Consider the following 26,964-nt stretch of genomic DNA (forward strand, 5'->3'; position numbering starts at 1 on the left):
CTGTCAACCAGATTGCTCCTATCATCCTCCATCATACTAGGATGGCAAATCAACCCTGATGCAAACCAAAGGTTCATCTTCTCGTCTCCCTGTTTATTCATTCATTCATTTACTTATTCATTTGTTCATCCAACATTTTATGGAGTATCCACCCTACTCAGGACCAGAGATAGAGCAGTGAACAAATGAAACAAAGCTCCTTGCCTTCATGAACCTTACAATCGACACTGCTAGATTTCTCTAAAGACTCTTTCCCCCATTCTCTTAAAGACGTTTTCCTTCATTTTTTCTTGCTTAAAATATACTACATGCTCTACCCACCCCCTAATTCCTAATTGATGACCTTGTCTAATGGCCACTGAAAAAAATGGAAGCAATTAGAAATAGACTTCCTTATGCTCCCACCACTCAACATGCAATCCCAACTTTTGTATATCCATCTGTCTTCCTTCTTGGGAACATGGAAGAAAAAAATATATAATGCTTTTATACACACACACACACACACACACACACACACTTATATGTATGAACACATACACACATATGTGTGTGTGTATATATGTGTGTGTGTATATATATATAGACATATACTCTCTCCTGCTGCCTTCCTAAGGACTTAATTTCTGCAGTTGTTCTCCCCCTGCATCACCAATTTCCCTTTTCACATTAATAAAAACCTCTAATAAGCACACAGTCCCTTGTCCTTCATGCATCTTCTACCTTTACAGGAAAATTTCTCTAAAAATCATCTACTTGACATTCTATTTGTCAAGGTCTTCACCTCCTGTTCACTCTTTGAGCTCTTTGTTGGATCTCATCCTCTCTACTCCATTAAAAATATCTTTGTCATAAAGTGCACCTGGGTGGCTCAGTTGGTTGAGTGTCTGACTCTTGATTTCAGCTCAGGTCATGATCTCACAGTTCGTGGGTTCGAGCCCCATGACAGGGTCTGCTCTGATAGCGTGGAGGCTGCTTGGGACTCTCTGTCTCCCTCTCTCTCTGCCCCTCCCCCTCCAAATAAATAAACATTTAAAAAACATATCTTTTCATGAACCACATCCTTCTTTAATTTCCTTGATAAAAGATTTCCCAGGGTTTCTGCTTATCTTTTTGGTTATTCTTTTTCAGCCCCCCCCCTTTTATTTTTCCAATGCCTCCTTCTCTCTTATTCCTTTTCTGAATGTTGGAACCTCCCAGGATTACTCTGGGCCATTTTATCTTCATCATTCTGCTCTAGCTAAGTGACCTCATCTAGTTCCATGGCTTTAAATAATACCTACAAACTAATATTTATAACCCAGATATTAACCTCACCCACGAGGTCCAAATGCTTATTGACTACTCAAGATATCCCCTTGGATGGGTACTGGCATCTAGTCATCTACTGTTTCCCTTGACTAAGCTATTTTCTTTCTCCCTCATTTCAATAAATGGCACCGACATCCAGCATCTTAGATCTAGGAATCCTCTTCGACTCCTCCCTCTTCTTCATCCTCTAGAGTCAATTCACCAATGTGTCTTTCTGATGATATCTCCAGGAGGTATTTCAAATCTCTCTTTTTTTTTTTTCAGCCCCACTACAACTGTCTTTGTCCACACCATCATTATTTCTTGTTTGCTCTACTGGGAGAGTGCTCTGATCGGTCTCAGGGTTTCCATTCTTACATTCTTCTAGTCTATTCTTTGTCCAGAAGCTGCAATGATCAGTTAAACCTCCATATCGATCATGTAGCTGCCTTGATTACAATGATCCTAGGCTGGAGTATCACTTAGACTAAAACCTGCCTTACAATTCCCCACAAAACTTTATCCTTTCTCTTTGGCATCATTAAATAAGGGTTTTTTTCTCCTTTTTTCACTACATTCCCACAGTATTGCTGCCTTTTCTGTGTCATAAACAGGTGAGTGGGCTGGTTTATGCACTTTCTGTTGCCTTTGCATGGAATGCTCATCCTTGGTCTCATCACATTTTGCCTCCTTCTCATTTGTTCCTAAGATTTCCATTCAACTGGAACCATTCCTCAGAAGAGCCTTCTTTGACCACCCAATCTAAAAGTAGATATCTCCTCACCATTCCTCTTACCCTCACATATTGTCTTCACTTCTGAGAGAAGTTATCACAAGCCGAGATTATTTTGTTTATTTATTTGACTGTATGTTGTCCATCTCTTCCAGTAGACTATTAGCTACTTGACTGGGTGGTGTGTGTGTGTTGGGGGGGGGGTCTCTTTAAAATCTGAGTTAATTTATTCTGTATCCTCATTACTTAAAATAGTGCCTTTCCCATGCAAGACTTGAAATAAATATAGGTTGAATGAACTAATGAATCATAATTAGTAATGCCCCTGAGGCACTCACAGGTAAGATGAGACATGCCTACAAAAAGTCAGAGAACAAGAATAATTCTGAAATGGTTATTGCATGGCCTGAGGAGCCTGGTGAAAAGTATTGGGTTTAATTTTTCCTTCTTTTAAGCAGAATTCTCTTGTTTTTAAAAATTAATTACTTTACAGCATTTAATATGAGTGAACTACATCCGTATGTACCAGCATGCCCAGATCTTAAAAACAAAATGAAAGTGAAAAAGTAAGTTTCAGAATCATACATAGAGTATCTATGTATAAAATGCAAAACTACATAATGCATATATTGTTTATGTATGGAACTTATGTGGTAAAAGTAGAAGACATGGACTTTCTAGAAGGAGCCATGCAATATTCATTATAACGGTTACTTCTGAGATGGGAAGAAAATGGGATTCAAGCAGGGAACAAAGGAGACTTCAGTTTTATCTGCAAAGTTTCATTTCTTTGATTTAAAAAGTCTGAAGCAAATTTGACAAAGTGCTAACATTCTGCAGTTGGGTGGGTTGATGCATGTTTATTATATTTTTCTTTATAATTGCTGTACTTTAAACATTAAAAAAACTTAGTTAAGGGCTTTATATACCTGTGGTCTGAGGGAAACTTAAGGATTTGATTCATAAAATATAATGTCCTTATATTTAAATCAGGGGTTAACTAATCCAATTTGGCATCTATCTTTATGATTCGTGGGTGGGCTCCCTTCTGCCTGGCGTTTGTGTTTTTGGGTCAGACTGAAGTGGTACAGAATGTGAAAACAGGAGAGAAAACATCTGTGCACTAACGCAAATATTTCTCCTCTGTTCTTCCAGGGTTGGGTTTTTTTTCTCCCTCTTGACACAAGAGGGGCAAAACCAACAAATGTCATTTACTGAGGACTTACTACATATTAGGAACTCTGTGCACTATCTCACCAAGATTCATAGCAACTCTTCAAAGTGGATATTATCACCCCTGCTTTACAGGTGAGAAGACTATGACTTTGGGGTGACTCATGCCACGCCTCACAGCCAGTAGATGACAGAGGTGCAAGTCAAAGCCAAGTTTATTTGACCCAAAGCTTGTGGCTTTTCTATTCTACAACTTTGCCTATGGCTCTTTGACCACAAAATGTCTCTTTAACTTCTAGATTTTTCAGTGCAGACTTTGCTCTGAATTTAAAAGCTGCCTTCCTTTTACTAATATATTTGGACACTGATCTATACCTTTCATGAGAGATATGTTCAAACTTAACCGAGTTTCAACTGAGACCTGTAGTCATGTTATTTAGTACCAAGCACCCCTGCTACAAACTGGAATTTCATGGATGAAAAATAGGGTAAAAACAGAATCAAAATTTTATTTTATTTACACACACACATGTAGGTGTAGTTGTGTGTGTGTGTGTGTGTGTGTGTGTGTGTCTGTGTGAGAGTGTGTCTTAAGAGAGTTTGGCAAAAGATATCCAGTGAAAGTGGAGAAAATATGAAGTTCAAATAAGTAATATGAAGAACTTATCAAGGATCAGCTTTGTGAAGTAGTCAAGATTTATGTTTCTCACCATCTATTTCATTTTTTCTCCCCGCAAATGTTTAGAGCAGTGTTTCTGCCATAAATTTGTTGAGTGAGTGGTATACGTTTTGATACCCTTCACCCATGTGGAGCCCTGCCCCTTAACTCACTCATCTGCCACAACACTGGGTTTCCTATGTTGGTCTGGAGTACCAGAACCTAGCCTCCAGTATCCTCCTAGGTACCACCACCAGTATCTCTCACCGAACTGACATTCTGTTAAAGATGAATCAGCTTTGTTGCTTCTTGGTCAGAAAAGCAAATCTGGGCCACTGTGTTAATTGATGTAAAATGCCCAATACACTACTAACTGTAATAAGTAATCCATTTGTATTTCAAAAGGTCTTCTTCATTTACCCCCACATGGTGACTGTGTGTGAATTTCAGGCATAGTGCCATAAAAATAAGGAAAATGTTTTAGGGGAAATGATCTTTCTATGTGTCTCAAAGCAGATATATTGCTGCCTTTTCTCTCTGTGTTCTAATTCTGGTATTCAGACCATCAGGTTGGATACTGTCAGGCTACTGAGAAATGTGTCAAATTGCTTTTTCTGGAAGTATGTAGATAGTATTTTGTCTTTCAGTGCTGATTGGGAATAGATGTTTCTGTAATGAAGGCAGATAAAGAACATAATTTAGAGATAAATAAAAATAGACAAGAAAGGATTCTTTTAAGTTGTAGTCATGATATTGAAATTATAAGAGAAACATTTTTTAAGTTGAAAAAATTATGAACTTGGATCAATGGAAAAATAATAATTTATATTAACATATTTAGATGCATGTTTTCTCTCATTTACTGCTGAGACATCATTTTGTTCAATTCATTGGAATATCAATGGGCAGGCTTTAAAACATACATGTATTGGCCAGAATAACAGTGATAATCAGAGCAACCATAACACCACAGGCTTTTTCAAAAACTTCCTTGGGATTTTGAAGAATTTAACAGATAAGAGAAAGTCAATTTCATGGATATAGAGGGCAGTTCTAGAAGTCACTTTGTGCTCACCTGGGAAAGTGGATTTACTTGTAGAAGTTTTAAATAACTCATCTAAGGGGAAAAGGAGAGATTAGGTCACATGAAGGGAAATTTCTGACATTATTTCTCCTTCGTGACCCTTCTTTTTTATTTCTTCATTGATATATCTGAGGGTTACCTCATGATGGGGTTACAGATATATCCTCAGACCCCAGATTTACTTATAAAGGTAAGTAAGGCTCCTCTCTATTAAGTTAGAATGTACTTGGTCCTGTTAACTTTGGTCCATTAGAATAATTTCTGGTTGCCTCTATTGCTTCTTTACGTACCAAATCCCTTTTGACAGCAGGGGTCATGAGTAGCCTGGCTCACAAAAACAGATATATCTTTTATACTTTTAAGTATTCTATGAGTTGACTGGATGGTTGGGTGGGATAAATAGTGAAAAGCTACTTTTATCTGATAGAGTTTTATTTTACTTTTAGTGTAATTTCTAGATGTTATGAACAGCATAACAGTAGGTTTCAGGTATCTTTCTTTTTTTGATTTTTTACTTGCAGTTGAAATGAGATGATGTCTGGGATTCACTTTAAAATATTCAAGGAAAGTAAGTGGCAGATAGATGAAATAAGCTTAGAAAAATGTTGGTACTTGTTACAACTAGGAAATGAATACTTGGAGCTTTATTATACTGCTTCATTTACTTTTGAGTATGTATAAAATTTTCTTTCTGCATTTTTTAGTGGGAATTCTTCTGTAAAAATTTTTCTTCATCAACTATTTGCTTCTGCCAAAATACTATTCATGTAGAGTGTCAGATGAGTATGTATTACACATATATATTCATATAAATACTCTTATTTTCTTTATACATGAATTTTCAGAATCTTGCTTTGTTTTTGAGGGTGGTTTTTTGTTTTTTGGTTTTTGGGTTTTTTTGGTAAGCAAGGAAGTTTTGTTTTGTTTTGTTTTTGCTAGTATTATTGCCTAGATTTTATTTTTTTTAAAAATTTTTTTTTCAACGTTTTTTATTTATTTTGGGACAGAGAGAGACAGAGCATGAACGGGGGAGGGGCAGAGAGAGAGGGAGACACAGAATCGGAAACAGGCTCCAGGCTCTGAGCCATCAGCCCAGAGCCTGACGCGGGGCTCGAACTCACGGACCGCGAGATCGTGACCTGGCTGAAGTCGGACGCTCAACCGACTGCGCCACCCAGGCGCCCCTTATTGCCTAGATTTTAAAAAGTATATTTGATACCTTTCAATCCATTGCAATTATGATAAATTTGGGGCTTTATATTACTGTCTCAGGTCAGTGGGAGTCTCTTCAAATTGGCTGTCACGTCTTTTTGATATGATCACATTAGTCTTTCGTGGCTTTCTTGTCTTTTGGAACAACAGGCTGCTACAGACTTATCTGGTGCATTTTCTGTCCAAGACCTAGAATCTGTTATCTCTCCGAGTTCAGGGCATTTTATCTAAGCCCAGAAGGTATCTGCCAGCTCTACCTGTAAGGGACACTGTGAAGTAAGGTTACCTTGTGATAGTATCGGTTAGCAGAAATTCAGTGGGAAGGTTTCTTTGGATGATATCAATGCTGCCAGACATCATTTTTCATTCTTGTGGATGGGGATGTGGCCATTCTTTTCACAGATACCACTTATTGTTCTAGGAAGTCCATACTGTCCAGCTATCTCTTTTTAACTTGCTCAAGACTTATTTTGGCTTACAAACACGTGTCCTGCTGGGCTCCATATGTATTAGGTTCAGTGGGCCCCAGTCGTTGCCCTTGGAATCTAAGGACTAAACTTGTCTTTAGAATGATTGGCTTTGAAGTTAGTAAAGACACACTCTTCCAGTCAGTGTCTAACTTAGAGAGTCAAAATCAAACATCAGCATCATCGCCTTCACCGACAAACTTGTCTTGTTAGCTTTTCTGGAGTGATAGTGATTGCTGAAACAATGGTTACCAATTAGTGCACACTTCCATTCTAGGGGCTTTGCACACACAATCTCATAATCTCACTCAATCCTCATTCGCAGTCCTCTGAGTGGGTATTACTGCCCCCATTTTACAGGTGAGCACACTGAGGCTTAGGAAGATCATATGACTCCTTCAAGGAGCTGAGGGCCCCACAGAGGACTCTGAATCCAAAGCTGGTGCTTGTTACTGTTTAATACTTCCTCTACTGCACAGAAACGGCAGATCTGCAAAGAAATATGACATGGTTTTTCTTCTCAAGGAGTTGATAATCCTAATTGAAGAAAGGATAGTTACAGAAAAACATAAAGAAGCATATGAAAAGACACATGTAATTGTTTCCCATCCAACTCACTCCCCAGTGCTGTCAGATTAATTTTACTAAAATGTTTTTGCTCCATTCCCCCCCCCCCCCCCGCTTAAAACTTCAGAGGTTCCCCACTGCTCACAGGATAAAGTCCAACTTGCTTGCTTGGCATTTCAGGGCTTCCAAAATTTGGCCCTTACCTATTTTCTCATGTGTGAAATTCCACTGTGAAGTTGGCTAGTGAACCAGGTGTCTAAGCCAAAGGACACGTCTGGTGTCTATGGTTTTGTGTCCTAGAAATGTTGTCACATAAGGGCATCTAAGTTTTACTTAGTTCCACGTTTAAAAAGATAATCCATAAAGGATGTAAAGTCAACTATCCCTCTGACCCCTCATTCGTTGTAATTCTCCATTGTAGCCAAACAGGTCTGATCCCCCCAGTGCATCTTTCTATGGGAAAGATTGGATTTTACTCATGTTACACCCTTGACCTGACCCCTTTCTTCTTGACCTGACTTTCCCTCATGAGCCATGGGTATTTTGGAGTCTCTTCTGATTTCTTCAGGCCCTTGTTTAACATGGGCCATTTGAAGTTCCTTGGATCTTATTTTTTGTGTCAGTGACCATGTAAAGTCTTATATTACCACCAGAAACATATTTAAAATTATATTTGAGGCTTTTCTAATTATGAAAGTGACAAATGCTCAAAGAAAAAACTTGGGGATATGCCAGGCATAATGCAAGAAAATTAATTACCGATAATCTCACACCCAAGGAGAACCATCATGGATATTCTGTTGTGTGTATGCATATTACAGTATATATAACAATAATGGCATTATTCTGTACCTGTGATTTCATTACCTATTTTTTCTCTTAGCAAAATTTCTCTTGTCAATAGTACTCATATACAATAGATTTCAAAAGTCTCCATAATATCTCATCATATAAATTTCCCTTGTTTAATTATTCAATTTGATATTACTATATATTTATATTGTATTACTTTCTATTATATATATTATCTATATATATCTCTTGTATCTATATATATTTATATTGTATTATTTTCTATTACTTGATGAAGTAACTATATTTTAGAATTCTTATCTTTTTAATATGAAGGAACTAAGAGTATTTGTCTAAACATGGACATACCTGGTTCGAAACTACCTCCTAGCTGTATTCCTTTGGGCAATGATAAAACCTCTTTAAAGCTTACATTTCCTCATCTTTGAAATAATCATTACATCACTTCTATATCACAGTCCTGTTGCAGGATAATTGGCACATGTTTATTATGATTTATCTATTTTTTTTTGCCTCATGTCTTTGCATCTATGACTAGATCTTAAATCCCTTAAGTGAAAGGCTTTGTCTCATGGCGCTTGTGTTTGTTTGTCCTCATGTCTGTCGCATTGTATTGTACGTAATCGGTGGTTTACAGCTGTTTGCTAAAAATCCTGTCAATGAGACCTTGGTATTCCCCGAATGTCCACTGTGTGAGAAGTTACTGTTAGTAATAGTCCCATGCAAATCCAAAACTTTTTTTTTTTTTGAGATCTAAAGACTTTAAACTTCTCTCTGCTCATCCAAATGTTTATTTTTGGTGCTAATGTTAGTTTTGCAACATCCCAGCTTCCCTCTGTATTCTTTACATTCCAGTCATTATCATTTTCATTGATTGGCCTGCTTAGTTACAGACTGCATTTAAATGGAAGGGTTTGGGGAGATCTATCCTACCCTCATGTGATGGTATTTCTAGGGCACTAATGCATGGCGGTGTGAAACACATCTTTGGCTGAGCTAGCCAGTTCAAAAGCCAGCTTCACAGCAGAATTTCACACATGCAAATGAACCATTGTGATCCTGGTCATGAAAATTCATGGAATAGTGGCTAGTTCAGTGTGGATGACCTGTCAATTTGGCAGCCAATCATTTAGTTAAACATCCAAATTACTGGCCAGTTACTCAGTCTAAAGCTAGTCTTCCTGCGTGTTACTGGGTTCTATGTAATCCTATTAAAAGCAATGACATTTCCTTTGATTTGTGGCAGCTAATGGTGTAGAAGTACCATGCAGGCACAGGGCATGTGTCTGGCACAGTTTAAATGTGAGCATTGTGAGAATAGACTGTTTATATGACTATTGGATTTATTCTTAAAAGACTAAACATCCTCCATTGAATAACAAGCAAAGTATCTTAATTTCATGGGTGCCCCTAATTACTATTTGCATCAATTTTAAAAGGGAGGTCCTTGAAGGATGGAATCATCATTTTTTGATGCGTACTAATTGATTTTGTTGGATCTATATTTCACTCCTTGGACCAGCTTGCCCTGTCAGGCATTCAGACAGAAAGCCATGAAGACTCCTCAGGGGCTGGTAGAGCTAGGGATTCAGTTGAACGTGACCCATCTGAGGTTTAATTCAGACATAGGACAGTAGTGCTAATAAGCTGGGAAGTGAATCTAGAGCAGTAATTCCCAATTGCAGACCTCCTTGAGAATGTGATGAGCACTCTAGACTTCAATTCCAGAAAAATTCACCAACAACTCCAAGAGTTCACATATCTGCCAAAGCCCAGGGGTCCACGAAACCATAAGTCCTAGGTTAAAATTCTGGCACTGGGTATGAGTGTGCGGCCCAGAAATAAAGAGAGACAGAGAAGAAGCACAGAGATAGAAAAAGACAAGGAGAGAGAGGCACACAGATAAACACAGGCAGAGAGAGATTAAGAGATGGCAAGTAGATATAACTCTTAGCGTAACAATTTTTCAATCCTGTGCTCAATTAGATTCTAATAAACGCTTTCTAATGTTCATGCTCCTGGGTTCTTCTGCCGAATAAAGTCTTTCCTGTGAGAGATGCAACACATTCCACACCTGAGGATTTTCAACAGTGTTGAGAAACTCTGCAGAGAAACAGATTTCATTTTGAAGGCAGATATGTAGGCTGTTTGAAGATACAGTATTTTAGGTTAAAGGACCATTTGGCTTATAAATGAAAAAGCCTCTTGTATATACTGAAGACCATTGATAGGATAATTGTACTAAAAATACTGCTGATTAGGAAGCTTTATGTCTTATACTTTTCAAAGAGGTTTTATATCTGTGATCGTATTTTATTTTCTCAATAGCCATGTTAGGTAGGGGAGAAATTGCTATACGTATTTTAAATTTAAGGAAATGGAAACAGATGTGTATAGAGACTTTCCTGGAATCACAGTTACTCAATAAAAAAAGTGAACTCTAGAAACCAGATCCCCAGCTTTGATTCGAGTTTGAATCCATACATCCCTGCTGATAGTAACATCCATATAACCAGTACAAATCCTTTTGCTTCCAAAAGAGAAATATATGAATTGAAAATAATGCTCTTAAAATGGGACAAAATAACAGAATCATAGAAATTTGGAATGTAGGGGCACCTGGGTGGCTCAGTCTGTTAAGCATCTGACTCTTGGTATCAGCCCACGTTGTGATCTTGTGGTCGTGAGATAAAGCCCCATGCTGGGCTCTGTGCTGAGCATGGAGCCTGCTTGGGATTCTGTCTCTCTCTCTCTCTCTCTCTCTCTCCCTCTCTCTCTCTCTCTCTCTCTCGCTCTGCTCCTCTCCTGCTCACAATCTCTCTCTCTCTCAAAATAAACAAACATTAAAAAATTTTCAAATGCAGGTGACTTTATAGATGAATGATAATCTGATCTACCCAGGGTGAAAAGGGAGACCTGACCCAGAGTGCTGAAGGGACTCAAGCAGGCCTTTTAGCTGGCCTTGCCGGGATGTGCAGGGGAGACAGAGCTTAATACAAGCTGGCCTTGGGGTGTGCAGGGGAGAATGATTTGGCAACAAATTTGAAAAATTAAGTCATATCCAGTTCTCTTCTTGGACTATGCTTGGAAAGTTTAACATTTCAAGGAGTGTTTCTCAGAAATAGTTTTTATAGGGTAATGCATAGTTCCATACATTCTGGTGGCCTGAGAAACTTAATATGGCTATAAGGAAATATGACAGATTGATTGCTTTGCTTCTCAAGCTATAACAGAGATTCCTATGCTAGAATAGGTAATATACATATCAAAGATGGATATATAATATGCACATATACATCTACATATACCCACATTCATATACACACATGCATGTGTGTGTATATATATATATATATATTAGGTCTTCGGGTTATTTAAACACTTCTCATTAATAACTTGCTTTTTTGGAATTATTTAGTTATGCAAGATATCACCATATTCAGTATTTTTTTTAATAATAAACATGTCTAGTCAAAGAAGGCATTAATGAAGCAATTCCCCAAATAAAACAGTCCATGATATCTGAGTTGCAGCAGAGAGAGAGTGTGGTCTTTGTAGTCTAATCAAGATCACAAGACTTGTTTTGAGCGCCTGTCATCTTTAATTTTACGGCACTTCATTTCAGAGTAGCACTGCCAGGGTCACATGCAATTAAAACACAGGCAAGATTTGTCTTGTGAAATCTTAACATAAAAAGTAATGTGTTACTCCATTTTAACTTTTCTACTGAACTCTGTGAACTCACTAATTACTTTTCCCCCCTCTTGTCACCTTTTTGATATGACATGTATTTTATAGAGGAGATAGAAGTTTGGAATTTTTTTTTTATATTATGCATACGATTGAGGATAACAACATTAAACCAAGAGAAAAAAGGAATGTGTTTTTCAGAAATACTTTTTTTTCTTTTTAGAAATATCTGAGTAATCCAGCTTCAATTACAAGGAGCCTCATAGATCAAATTCTAGGAAATAACTGTTAATCTGCTTAACTAGGGCAGGTAGAAGTGTAATAACAGACCACAGATTTTATAGAGGCCAGGATGGGGAGCTGGAGTTTATTCTCTGGGGTGCGGGCAAAGGGGCTTTTATGTGATTGGCTGTGAAAAGCGTTAAAAGCCAGTGCCGACGTGGAGATGAGGAGTGTGAGGAGGGCTGTTCCATCTTAGTGATCAGTAAATTGCATAGACCCTTATTAACCTTATTGATAAGGAGCTTAGGGAAGTCCCATTCAGGTCGCAATATATTCTTTTTGTTCTCCTGTCTCTGCGTTTGCAATCCCAGCCTCTCTGTCTGGATAGCCTTTATAGGGCACCTCGAAATTCAGCGTGAGTGGCTGAGCCTTAAGTTAGAGCACAGGGAGGGCGAGTGGAGCCAGCCTGTGCACGGGGCAGGGGGCTCGGAGCCCGTGTCACTGGTGCTGGGGACACCTGGAGAATGTTTGAAAATTTTGTGCTTAAAGAATCTTTTATATTGCTTCTCTTTCAATGCAGCTGGGGTCTGTAGGGATCTGGGGATTATTTTTGATACCTGTCGAAAAGAGTTATGTCTACACCGATTTTCCATCCCTCACTACTAATTAACCTTATTGTATACAGGAAACAGTCTATTTAATACCTGCATTCTTTCTGTAATGCCAAGTAAAATGAAATCCAGTGTGAAATCTAGTTAGCGTTTGCCTTTTTGAAGTCATTTTTAAGTTTCCAGTTTTAGTGACTGTGACCTCAGAACTGATAGCTAGAAAAATGGTGAGCCCGAACCAATTTTGGCTTCAATTGTATCCTTCACCCCTTCCAACTTAAAAGCTGCTTTTCACCTGGACTTCTGAGGAGACCGAGGAAGCGGACATCCTGAGCGGGACCATGTTTCCCTAGAGCCTTCCATGCTGACCTCTTGCGGGAGTTCTGAGCCTTCCCTTCGTAGCCATAGGCTGGCCCCTACTCCATTGACCCTGTTTCTCTCCGCAGCAGCTGAACACCTCTGTCCCCTTCCTTTCAATCAGGGAGGCTCCAATTTGATACATCATGGCAAAATTGTGCAGCGGCAATGCAGATAGATGCTGAAGGAGAGGAAAGAATCTGAGCCCAGGGTTAAAATGCTGAAGGAAATCCCATTGGTGGAATGTTTGCAAGGGAAAAAAAGGTAGGGTCTAGCAATAAAGAGCAGAAATTAAACTGTGTAAAATGTCACCAAATGATGTGGAAAAATCCACACGTCCTCAAGTATGCTTCACAATATGGACTTAGAACACATTTTGCTAGTGATGTGAGAATGGTTAGCACAAGTCCTGCTCTTAAAATGTGAGTGTGTGTGTGTGTGTCTCAAGTAAACCTGTCAGCTTAAATGGTGCCAGAGGAAAGTGAGGATTTTTCAGGCCAATGCTTTGTATTTGCCAGATTTCTTGGCTTTTGAGATTTTCGTATACTGGTCAGAAAGCCTATGCTCTATAGCATTTATCTAACACATAAACCTTACATTCGACTGTGCAGGGAAGGTGAGTGGGAGATGCTGCTGGGTGTTACAGATGCTTGGACTTTCCAGATCTGAAGCCAGGTCGTCAGAATTTGCTGTTGGGCTTGTAAGAGCTAGGTTAGTGAATTTCACTGCCTCCCTGCTGCTGAGCTGTAGGATAGTATTTCTTGGGGACTTAGACCTCAAGAGAGGTTGTTGAAGGGGTATCTGTTTGATGACCTTTTATAGGTGGGACTAGGGATCGGTACAAACCCCAGTTATCTGAGACTACATTTAATTTGCCTTGGCTAGTTGATAGGAAACTCGATGGTGGATTATATTTGTATTTAACGTGGCTTATGTTCTGGGTGTTTGTCTTGGTTCACTCATCCAAGTGTAGACTGAGCAGAAACTATAGGCTAGTGTCACCCCTCTCCCTCACTGCTTTCCTGATTGAATGAGGCATGTTCTATAGAATCCAGATGATTGCTTAAGAATTTCATGGACCCTACATGCTTCATGTATAAGAGAGCAAAACTCAGCTGGATAAATCTATAAGGTGTGTGTGTGTGTGTGTGTGTGTGTGTATGTGTGTGTGTATTCTTCTGCCAGATCTCTCACCAAGGCAGCTAGACATTTTCATTATGACAACACCACTAAAGAAAAGTGTCATCTTTTTGTACAAGATGTTCACTGTATTCTCATCATTTGGATGATTCAGGATCACTCTCCGGCAGCAAGAGGCACAGTGTGTCTTAATGCCTGACTCTTTTTTAATTATAGTTAAGAAAAAAGATTGTCGGAGACTTATTTTTTTCATATTGCACAGGACCTCTAAAGGGCCAGATTTAATTTCAGTACAATATTAGGCGTATGAGGTGATCAAGGATAAAAGGACATTGACAAATATGACCCAAGGCAGGACAAGATGATGTAACATAGAGTAGAGGCACCTACACCGGTACTTTTAGAGATGTGGGCAAAGAGGTGTCCATGCTGTCCCCTGTACCATGCAGTAAAATGGTCAGTACAATGTCCATAAGGCACATAGGAAGATGAAATGATATGTAAATATTAAAGGTATGATAGAAATAACATGAATGAGATTTCACTGTAACAGCAAAGGTACTCTGCATTTCTTTGGGGAAATTCATAATATCCCTCTTGTTCTTCTACGAAAATTAGTATGAAAACAAAAGCCTCCTCGTGTGTTGTAACAAGAGAGTGACCATGTACCTGCATAAAGAGTATAAATATTTGGGGTGTTTATGTGCTTCTTTTCTTCAGTTCCTTTTCTTAACGGAGTCAGCATATGGTAGAACAGTGAAGGCGGGGGCCTCTGGGGCCATATTATTTAGATTCAAATACTAACCTGACACTTACTAACTGCATGAAGTTGGGTAACTCCATTATTTTTCCCCTCAGTTTCCTCAAGTATAAATCAGGGATAATAATACGGTACGCCCTCCATAGAGCTGTGAAGATTAAATAAAACAATATATATGTAAAGTGCAGTTCCTTGCACATAGCAAGCATTCAATAAATGTTAGTTAATCAAAATTAGTTTCTGCAGAACTAATTTCTCTTTGTGGTCCCTGGGGTGGCCTGAGGAACAATATTGCTCCAAAAGAAAGGAGGGAGAAATCAGAGCCAGGTGAGATAGAAATGACCCTTTGATCATCAGGAGTTATACCGGAAGCAGAAGTTGGTAGCACATATACTTATGTGACTTGGGTACGACTTGGTCAAAATGTCTTCGGGTAGTTACTGTCAAATGACAAATCATTGTCAGAACACCAGAATCAGCCCCTACCCTATAATTCAGCTGGAAATGGTGCTGCATAATAACAAGTGGTTTGCACTTACCTGCCATAATTAAGAGATGGTAGGGAAACTCAGAAGTTCAGTCAGATGCTCCATAATATTGATGACCATATCTGCTGCCACTGTCTGAACTCAGACCTGCCTTAGTAGTACTACTGCGATAATTTTCAGTCTGGCAATGGTGTCTATAATTTCTCCCTGCTTCAAACTGTCCCCATCAAGGGCCAGGAGAATCTTTACAGGACTGGTAGTCACTTCCCTGCTAACCAATCTTCAGGTCTCAAAAAGCAACTATAGACTTCGTATACTGCCTCTTGGTATGGCATTCAAGGCTTTTTTTAGAGTCTGATCCCGATCTTCTCATTGTCTTTTGTAGTTCATAACACTGTCAATAAGCTGGAGATCTATCATGCATATCCATTAGGAACAACTTAGAGTTTCATGCTATATTACCTGTTTTCATCTCCATCTCATGATTCCATTAGTGTGTCCGAAGAGGCAAGATATGGCAAGTGTTCCATTTTATAGATTGGAAAAGTGAGACCCAGAGAGAGTAAATAATTTGGCCAGGACCTAAAAAGTGAGTTCTCCTAAGTGTTTATTCTGCTCATTTTCCTCTCTCTCGCTTTTCATTTTCTTCTCTTACCCATTGCTTTGGCTCATTCACTTATCTCCACCATTTGCTTCATGCACTACCATTTTTCTGGGGAGCAGGCTTTGCAACATCGGAAGGCTTAACACTGAGTTTGCAAAAATGGAGAACCTCAGGCTAAGTCTGCTCAGATGTGTTTTATGAGGTGCCCTTAAAAATCAGGTTTCACAGAAGTTCCTGAATTTCTGGCTTGTCATGAAAGATCTGAAGGTCTGGCAACATTGTGCCCACATTCCCACGTAAGCAATGTCGGCTTGAGAAGCCGACCCTTCTGGCCAGGGGTTGTCTTGACTTTTCCCCAGCTGCTATCACTTCATAATGCCTTAAGCGTGCTCTTTACGCACTTATATTACCCGCCTGGCCCTAGTAACATCTGAGTTTGCAACTCTTGGCGTAAAGAAAAAGAAAAAAAAATATCCATCTATTTTCTACAGATAAGATGAAACACTTTAATGGAAGAAATAGTATGTGATTATTATGTCTGAAGAAAGTCTTTGTTTTTTGGTATTAAGATTTTAGTTTCCCAAGGAGAGTGTTGATATTGTTTTGGTTTTCTTTCTTATTTTTGACAACAGAGCAATGTGACCCAGAACTCTTAGTGACAGTCCTTTTGGATGAAAATCTTTGCAGGGTCTTTTAATTAGGAATTGACAGGGTGATTAACTTATAATTCACAAAAATAAATGTGGAAAAGAGAAGTACAGGTCAATTTCTAGCTGTGTTAAACTGTAAGGACAGCAGCATTGGCAAGTGATTGTTCCTTTTTAACAGCTTTTCTAATTTTTCTTAATTGGATCCTTTGTTTTCTAATTGGATAGGGAGAACTATCATATGGCTTTCAATTACTAGCTGTGGCATGGTGATCCTGTCCTGTGGCACACGCTATGTAAAGTCACATTCTCAACATATAGGATGAAATAAATACCGTCTCCACAAAGTTTTTTGGGTGAGTATGGAAGAGGGGCAATCATCCTTGTCCTGGGTGGGTAAATCCATGTGGCAATGGGATGTACCAACTGGCTTGCTTTTCCACGGAGACTGGTTTGGACTTGGGTTTCCACTCTACAGGCTAAGTTATAGATTATAATTTGTTAAAATATTTAGTCATCATAATAGAGAAATGCTCCTAAAGATACAAGATTATCATTGCCTGATAGAAAATGCTACAAAGTGTACACACACATACATACACACAGGAGAAAATGCCAGTGTCCTCAAGGTAGTTTGTTTCTTCTGTCCACGGGTGAATTCAGACATCGTTTTATTTTTTAATATTTATTTATTTATTTGAGAGCGCATGAGTGGGGTGGGTGTGCAGAGACAGAGAGGGTCCCAAGCAGGCTCTGTGCTGACCACAGAGAGCTTTATGCGGGGCTCGAACTCAGGAACTGTGAGATCATGATCTGAGCCAAAGTCAGATACTCAACCGACTGAGCCACCCAGGTCCCCCTAGAGATTCTTTTCTTTCTTTCTTTTTTTTTTTTTTTGAAAGAAAGTTTTCTATGGCTTTCTTATTTTACAGCTCCCACTGGATCTCTTCTGCCTACAGTATACGTATTTTACCATGTTCTATATCTGACCCCAGCATCTTTCTCCAGCTCCATCTTGCAAATTTGCTAGGCATGCACTTCATCCTCTGTTCACTGAGCTTCTCTCATTTCCTTGGAGATAGTGAGTCTTTTAGAACCCTGTTCATGCCGTTTCTGCTTCCTAGTATGTTTTCTACATTTTTCTTGGGTTAATCTTATTCACTGGTCAAGATTAGATTAAGTTACCTTCCCAGTGAAGGTTTACTTGACTCTTCCCAGGTGCAATTTGTTATTTAGATCTCTGTCAACCACTGAACTTTGTTAATATCTCTGTTACTGGCTTCTGCTTGTCCATTCATTCAAAAATACTTATTTAGCATCTCTATGTATAGGTGATGACCCCTGGGGCTACATGGTTATTAAGATGGCTGAGGTCCCTGATCTTAGATTAACCTTTAGATGAGTTTTCTCTCTTACTGGACTCTGGAATTTACAGAGGGTAGGAATTTGCCTTATTTTATATTTGCATCGCAACTGCCTAGACTTGCACCTGGCTCAGAGTGCTTATGTCATTAAGAGTGTTCATTTTTTTAATGTTTTCTTGACAAAGAATATTGATCAGTTTTATAAAATCTAACTCTTTGGTGGGTCAACCTAGTATAACTACCGTCTTGGCTTTTAAATTTGGAATAGTTGATGAAGCACCTGGGTGGCTCAGTCGGTTGAGCGTCAGACTTCAGCTCAGGTCATGATCTCACAGTTTGTGAGTTCGAGCCCTGTATCGGGCTCTGTGCTGACAGCTCAGAGCCTGGAGTCTGCTTCAGATTCTGTGTCTCGCCCTCTCTCTGCCCCTTCCCCACTCACGCTCTCTCTCTCTCAAAAATAAATTAACATTAAGAAAAAAAATTTTAACTTGGAATAGTTGATATGATCATCATTACTGTCTTTGGGATGTTCTGGAATCCAATGACCTTTTGGTATAACCCTTTGCATGCCGTTAGTGTGTACAAATCAGATCCTCTCATGGGTGCTTTGGCTCAGTACAGTGGAATGGTCTTATTCCAGAGAGGAAATACAGTCTTTGATTAAATGCCCTTAGCAGGCAGGGACAGGACACAGCTGGGGTTTGAATCAGGCTAAATCCCATCCGATTGAAAATCAAGAAGCTGGTGCTTTCGAAGATTATAAATCTGGAAAGTAGCAGAGACGAGGGGCTACGAGTCCCTGCTCAAAGCAGGTAATGCCACTTCTCTTTGGCTGTTAGTGCTGCTTCTTTCTGGCTGATGCTCCCAGAGTAACTTTAAAGACGGACACAGGAAGGGATAGGATTTCAATGCTGGAACTACTCAACCCACTCTTCCCCATTCAAAAAGAGAAGTAATTAAAATCTTGGAGAAGATGTAATTCAGAATATGGAATGTCATGGAAATGAGGAAGACTTGAAATAGAATGCCAGAAACTCTTGTTTCATGTTTCCATGTTTTTCTGAAAGGCTTAAGTACAACTTTACATATAAGAGCTTAAGGCTGGCAAGTTTATCATACTGTTACCAGTGACTTCAGGTCATGGGATTCTGCCTCATGTGACTTGCCTTGGCTTTGTGGTATGTGTATACATCCCAGTTGATGAAACCACTCTTCAGCCTTTATTGTGGTTGCTTCTCTGTTCTTGGTCATGAGCTGACTTAGTGGCGCCATGGCCAAGATGAAGACATTCAAAGAGGAGCAAGGTAACTTCTTTCTCAGGCAGCTCTGTGGATGCTGGAGCTGTGTGCACATCTGGCTTTCTCTTGACCAGACTCTCCCCCTGTGCCATATACCCCATCGATGCCGACAGCCTATGCTTCTGAGCTCATTACTCTAAGTGTGTTTGTTTTTGAATCCATACTTCACACATTTTATTTACATGCTTTATTTTTCATTTTATGAACAAATCGATAACTAGGATTACTCTTTATTGCACTGGATTAGTTTTATTTATTCCTTTTGAATTTGATTAAAAAGCTGTCAAACAAAAGTCTACATTTTTATTGGCAGAATACTTTCACAAAACTGGATATGAGATGTGTTCAGCTAGAACATACTTTTCAAAATAAAACAATGTTTGATATATTCTAGACAGTTATTCTTTTGTTTATCCATGACAACTGAAACTAACCATCAAATGGATAAAGCAATCCAAGTCTAGTCAAGTAATCCTTCAGGCATATGAAAAAAAAAGCCTTTTTAAAAAGTTGTTTCTAGATGGATTTAATGTAATTCACCAATAAAGCATCCTCAGAAGCGTAATAAAAATTCTACATAAAATGACATAGCCAGGGCAAAGGAAGATATACAGTTTGATGAAGATTCAAAATGGATGATAACATTAAAAATGAGTGGTCATGAAATTCCTGTATAATACAAAGATCAAAATTCCAGGGCCTTAGTTTTGCTTTTCATTTATAAGACAATATGTTTATGGGACTGCAAATAGTGTGTGTGTGTGTGTGTGTGTGTGTGTGTGTAATCTCCAATGGCAAATGTTTTGAAATGTCATTTTTCTTCAAAAACATTGCCATTCAACTTGTTGTATTTGTACATTTCACCATCTAACATTGAGGATAACTGGGCTGTATTTTATATTTGCACATGCAGAAATGTTTCTGAAAGATGAAATATACCTGTTTTAGTGGAGAACCTGATCTCCTTTGTTCATTTAAAAATGATTAATTTCTGACTTCTTTTCTCTGTTGGTATTACTCATGTACAAGTAGGAGTATGGGAACATTCTTGAGGCAGCCAGGGTAGTGAGAAGTCTCACCTGTGTGCACATATACCCATATTGACAACACTCACTCAACCCACTTACACACCCAATGCCTGGGAGCAGCTTTAAAACTGCTGTTTGGATATGTGTTGTGCTCTGCACGTTATTTAACAGTGTGGAGCATGTATAATGAAGGCCTCAAAGTGCTAGAAGGAACAGGAATGAAGGGGTTAATGTAGAACACATATAGGCAAATATTGTCAACTATTTTATTCAAATGTTTGGAACTTAAACACAAAATTATCACTAAGTTTTCACAAAATGAGGCATCTGTCGCTTGAAAGGCAAAAAATATTTCAGAAATATGTTTACAGAAATGTAAAAATATTAGGCATCGAGACAGATGTGAACATATTCAGTAACTTGTCTTGTCTGTCAGTCTTCCTCTGAGCCGAAGATCTTATTGTACTCACTCAGCATGAGCTCAGCTATCTGGTTTTGGTATACCATATGTACCGCCATGTTCCCCATTTCACCTTCAGCTCTCAGAAGGGTGGGTCCAAATACAATCCCCAGGCTTTGTGTGGACATGAGGTTCTTGGAGGCTTTGGCCACTATCCTGGAGGGGGAAGGGAAAGAGAGAAGATGCCCTGAGTTTGAAGTGAAATTGTGGCTACTTTTGATTTCTAAAATTCTGTGTTCTTGAATTCTTTTTCTTTTCAAAATTTCAATTTAAAGAAAGAAAGGGCAGTGACTGGCTTTGGTGGGGAATGAAACACAGACAAAACATTTTTCTAGTTCTACAAAAATGGCAACTACCGTAACATTCTTTAGTCTTTTACTCTTTATGCTTTATTATGAAGATAGGACCTATGACTTTGGGGAGAAGGATTCATTGCCTGGTACTTTTTTAAAAAAATTTTTTTAACGTTTATTTATTTTTGAGAGACAGAAACAGCATGAGAAGGGGAGGGGCAGAGAGAGAGAGAGGGAGACCCAGAATATGAAGCAGGCTCTAGGCTCTGAGCTGTGAGCACAGAGCCCGATGCGGGTCTCGAACTCACGAGCCATGAGATCATGACCTGAGCCGAAGTCGGACGCTCAACCGACTGAGCCACCGAGGCGCCCCATAACTTTTTATCCCCATAGTACCTAGACATTGTGAGTGTTCAATAAATGTGGAATGAATGGATAAATAAACAGCAAAAATTACGGTGGGAAGTTTACAAGATTCAGCCTTCAAAATGTTTATAGTCAGGGGTAGCTGGGTAGCTCAGATGGTTAAGCATCTGACTTCAGCTCAAGTCATGATCTGGTGGTTTGTGAATTCGAGCCCCATGTCGGCTCTGTGCTGACAGCTCAGAGCCTGGAGCCTACTTCCGATTCTGTGTCTCCCTGTCTCTCTGCCCCTCCCCTGTTCACATTCTGTCTCTCTGTCTGCCTGTCTCTCTGTCTGTCTGTCTGTCTCTCAAAACTAAATAAATATTAAAATTTTTTTTGAAAAGTTTACAGTCAATGGAGGAAACAGGTGAGATGTGCCTATGTAAGAATCCAAGCACAATAAATAAGAACAATATACGCATAGTTGGTGATGGAAAGTAGATATAAACCAAAAAATAATAATAAGTTTTTAGTGATTGGAGTAAGAACAGCGTTCCTGACAAATGCTAACTGGAATATGTTTTGTAGAGAAGGTAGGTTCTGAGACATTTAGGTGTATGGCACAATTCTAAGTGTCTATCTTTTTGGCCATCCGATTTAGCTCACACTTCAATAAAATACAGAGTCCTGTAGCATTTGCACAAGAAAAGAGTCCCACTGGAATCAAAGAAATGTTTGCTTGTGTGAGGACTGTATGGGGAGCTGGAATACCTATGAAACATTAGGATGTGGTTTTTATTAATGGTTATGCCTTGCCTGCTTCAACACAGGACTCTTAAAAGGAAAATAAAGCCCCATCCGATATATTGAGACTTTTAAACAATGATGCTTATTCTTACCATTGGAGCCTACTTCATTTTATATTAAAGTTAGAAAGGGTGAGGTTTTAGTGATGTTAAGGAAATAGGGATAGCATATGGAAGGATAGGGTGCTGAGAAATACTAAACTCTGCACTCTACCAGACCTCCCGACCCAAGGGAAATATGAGTGTTGAGAAGAAAGTGAGGCAAAGGGTCTTTATCGCATGGCAGTCGGGTCTCCATCTCAGGGCCCACTGTAGAACACTGGAATGCTGGACTGGAGAGGATCCTTTGTTTGGTCGTATATAAGAGGAGGCAGGCAGATTTGCTTTATTTATCTCTTCATAAACTCAGATTGCTGAAGTACCAGTTCTGTGACCAAGAAACCATGCTTTCTCTCTCCTGAATGAAACTGAGAAGGACCCACACCATTACTTTATGAGTCCCCACAGCACAAGTGCATGGCCAAGAAAATGCTCTTGACTTGCTCAACATGAAAAAATGAAGTGTTGTTCTAAATAATTATATTATCATCTCATTTAATACTCATAATAATTCCATGAGGCACCTCTATTATTAAGCCCATTTTACACATGTAAAGACTGAGGCTGAGAGAGGTGAAGTGCCTGATGGCATACAAAGCTGAGGTTCAAACCCAGGCAGTTTGGTTCCAATGTCTTTGGAAGCATCATCATGGTATGTGTTATGACTCCTATTCTTAAATACTGGGCCAGTTTTTCATTCTGCCATCTTCCATAACATTATAAGATCCTTCCATAAAGGGCTTGGATTTGTATTCCCCACTGCGGAATTGTGATTGACAGCCTGATTCTAGTAGATTTATTGTGGGCAAAATAACTCTCAAATTTCGACTGAATATTAAAGATATCCTGCCTCCCATTTTCACTTTTTTTCCCTGCTTTCAATGGAGAGCATTTATACCTATGAGCAGTGTTGACTTGGCTACATTCTGGAAAGTGTTCTCATATTTTAGAGTGTCACTGAGTTATCAGAGACTTCAAGTTTAAAGTTTCCTTTGGAATATAAGAAACTCTACCACTTTTTAACTGCATTTACCAAAGTCTGTGAAATGATTTAAACATTCTTCTAACCTGGAGTGGGGACAAATGGAGTGAATGAGCCTTTGCTTCATTTTAATATACCTATTATTAAACTTCAGTTTAAGATCTCTCTTGAGCCTTTCCCAGAGCCTCTTATTATAAAAGTCATTAATAATATTTACCGTAAGGGAAAAACAGACTTTTCTCTTTTGATTTTAAAGTAACACCTTTTTTGTGATACTCCTTCATTGACTCTCTCACAATTAAAAAAAAAAAAACTCATTAAAAGCAAATATAGAAACATATCTAATCCAGTGAGTACCTATTAGGCAAAAGTTGCCTTAACAACTTTATCCATAGCTGGCACAGATCTAAGTTGATAAGATTTTTCTAGCAGAGAACAGGGCTCAGAGGTAACAGGGCACAGAGAAGGTAGAAAAGAAGCAAGAAAGTATTGAAAGTGTGAAGGCAAACCACTGATATAAGGCATCTTGACCAACAGGGTAGAAGAAAATTAGGACTGGAGTCCAGGGAGACTGGAAGGGGAAAGGGATGATGTGAAGATTAAGGATTGAAGGTATATTTTCCTATTCAATAATAGCTATAATTTTAATAGGTAGAGGCAAAGTGAAATTTGGGATAGTTGGGAGACAGAACTGCATCAGACTTCCAAAAGGTGAGGCTAGAAATCAAGGGAGTTCAAGAGCCCACTATTGGAGAGGGCAGTCAGGGCTCTCAGGAGGGTGCAAGAGTACCCTGGAAGAGGCCTGTAGTATCTGGAGGAACTTGGGTGTGTGGGGGGTGTGTGTGACTCAGCTTTCCAGGGCATACCAGAAAGTTATAGCATGTAGGACATGGGCCATGAGGGGAGAGAAAGAAGGATGAAATGGGGCTAGACTAGTTATCAATTTTTCCAGAGTTCTTCCTATTTTTCCTGCTCAGCCAAAGGCCTGGTCTTTGAATCTAGAGTAGGGCCAAATCTAGAGGAGGAAACCAAGACTGAGTTTAAATAGGGTGGAGAGTAGGAGGCTAGCACTGCATGTCAGAACCCACCTCAAGGAAAGATTTCTCTATCTTAGCCAGTGGGTTATGCAAGAGGACTCCTGTAAGGGATTTCTGCCAATGCATCAGTTTCATAAATTTCTTGGGGACAAATGTTCATTTTGTGCTTTTATGCATGTGTAAATGTGGAGCATTCATTCCATCTCAAACTTGTATCCTTTCTGTCCATTTCTCTGCACACTTTCTACTTGATATTAATAGAACCAGCTTTAACGTATGAGTGCTTTAGCTTTAAAATAATCTTGTTATCAGTAGATTTTACTAAACTATGCATAGTTTTGTTTTCTTGTTACAGCTGCGTTATTGCAGGTTAAATTTCCTTAACAGCTTGGAGTTCTCTCCTAATTTTGGAAAATTAAGTTACTTGGAGTAACTTTTAGAAAAATCGAATGTAGTTAAGGAAGAAAGTTAATAAGATAATGTGGATGTGTATTAAATAGAATACATGCCATTTTTCTTATGCAGTGTTACTGAATGTGTGCTTGTGTGTGTGTGTGTGTGTGTGTGTGTGTGTGTGTGTTTATGTGTATTTCATTGGCAATTGTTTTTCTGAATGTCAACCAACCAGTAGCTGGTGTGTTGAGAAATCAAACAAGTTTTCAGTGAGAAAAGATACTGATAATGAAGACCAGTTTGGGGTAGAAGTCACCATCTACCAAATTATATGATTCATGTAGCTAGGCAAATACATTCTCACATCAATGTTTAAATTGGATTAGATTCCTTTCTAATAGCGAGTAGACATTTCTAGCAAAGAAGTCCCCAAAACTGGGGATCTGTTGGAAAATGTATTAAGGTCATTATAAGCTTCCTTATTCAAATGTGAACTTACCTATTCTCTACCTCAATAAACTGTTAAATAGTTAAGTGGTTGATTTAGGACCACATAGGGAATCGACCAGACTTTCAAAGTATAGCTTGAAAATTATTTAAATCTCAGGGTTTTTTTGTTTGTTTGTTTTGTTCTGTTTTTTACCTCAAATCAATGAATTTCAAATTTCCACTCCCACTGTGGGGACCAGCTGCATACTGCAAGTGCCATTAAATCTAAAGACTTCAAGTAGTAAACACACGCACAGGAGAAACATAGGCTACTGAAAGAAAGAAAAGCCATCCACAGAAAAAAAACTCTAGTCTAGTACCAAAGGCAGAAAACTCTCAAAAACAGTTAAGTTATACTTCCAGTAGCTTAAAATGCAGTTGAGTCATAGATTTGGAAGGGAAGATCTGACTCAGAAACCATGTAGGTTTTTACTATGAGTCTGATGATACCTTTCACAACGTGAGTTCTGAAAAACCCCCTTTCTGTGATATGATTTGCAAAAATAGCATGCCAAAGTAAGATAAGTTTTGGAGAAAATTGTATGCCACTTTTTCTTCTTGCAAATTCATGATACACAATAGCATAATAAAGGCTCTGAAAAGTCCTGCAGAAAAAAATACCGCTGCCCCTCTTTGACTCGTGTCTTCCTTAACTGACTTAGATGTCATAGATTGGCTTTCCTGAGGAGCATGGATTAGGAAATGCTGCTCTAGCTAGTTTTGCTAAAGGCCTACTGTGTAGGTTTGAAAGTGTAATGGATTTTACCCTCCTATGCCACCTGGCTTTGGAACTCTGTAGCAGCTAAGTCAAAGAGGTCAGAGTGTGGTCATTTCTGGAAAGTTCCACCCTGCTGGCAGGGCTTAGATTTCATTAGGCTTTAAATGCCATGACAGTGTTGTAAATTTTGAGCTACAATTTAACCTGTTTTCAGCGAAGAAATGAAAGAAACCTCCCTTCTATGGCAAAACAAAGACTAAAAGGCAAAAGAACACATCGGAATGAGAAAGGTGAGAGCAAAGACATGGTTGAAAGATTAATGTACAGTGAACTGATGGATGGGTAAGGAGGCACAAAAACATTCAGATCTTATAACAATATTTGGGAATTCCTCTGCATGGTTGTTTACTCACCATTAATTTATTCCCAGAAATGCGTACAGCAAAGATTCTAAGCGACGTGAAAAGCTCAAAGTTTAGTGACTGTGAATGCTTGACTAAAAAGACCCGAAACTGCACTCTTTTGAAAATGACTATTTATTAATACTGCTTAGTTTAAAATAGCCTGACAAAAATAATTATGATTTTTTAAAATTTGTTCATGAAATATCACTTGATATACATTCACTGTAAAAGCAATTCTAATACTGTTAAATAAAATTCAAGTTTATAAAATCTTGAAATGGGTAAGAATTCATTTTTCTGGCAAGAGCTGAAAAAATGATATGCAGTTTATGGCATAAAAAGGAGAGGAAATGCCAGAGCTGCTTTTTGTCGGGTCCAAATGGAAGGAGCAATGATCCATCAATTTAAGATTATTTTAGAAATAATCTATGATCCAGTGCTACAGATGTTGGACCCCAGACAAAAAAATCCTTGCAGCCTTATGCTGGGTAACTTTTTTCCAAAAGTGAGCTGAATTGCTAACCCAAAGAAATTTCTTAGTTGCTTTAAATCACTACCAAATGACTCAAACTGAAGGAGAGCTTTACTATAAAACTCAAAATTAATGCTGAATTAAGACCAACGCTTTTAATAATAGTCCAGTTGCAAACAAATATACAGATGCAACCTTTCTTTTAACTCTGTGCTTTACTGTTACCATAGTGACTTGCAAAGGAAGTTGAAAGGCACATAATT

At 38.7% G+C, this 26,964-nt stretch overlaps 1 protein-coding gene across 2 annotated transcripts in view; it reads right to left on the minus strand.

Moving 5' to 3' along the window:
- Positions 1–20,455: 20,455 nt before the first annotated feature.
- The window catches only part of ARHGAP15 (Rho GTPase activating protein 15), a 619,400-nt gene continuing 612,891 nt past the window's right edge, over positions 20,456–26,964 (minus strand). For both annotated transcript variants that reach the window (XM_047082984.1, XM_047082983.1), the window contains one exon: positions 20,456–20,819. In XM_047082984.1, the coding sequence (XP_046938940.1) occupies positions 20,636–20,819 (184 nt within the window). In that variant the 3' untranslated portion in view covers positions 20,456–20,635. The remainder of the gene's footprint in view (positions 20,820–26,964) is intronic.

Source organism: Lynx rufus, unplaced genomic scaffold (assembly GCF_022079265.1).
Source record: "Lynx rufus isolate CCGP_SWC_20201006 ecotype Redwood Valley unplaced genomic scaffold, mLynRuf1.p SCAF_2, whole genome shotgun sequence".
In the NCBI taxonomy this organism is placed as follows: Eukaryota; Metazoa; Chordata; class Mammalia; order Carnivora; family Felidae; genus Lynx; species Lynx rufus.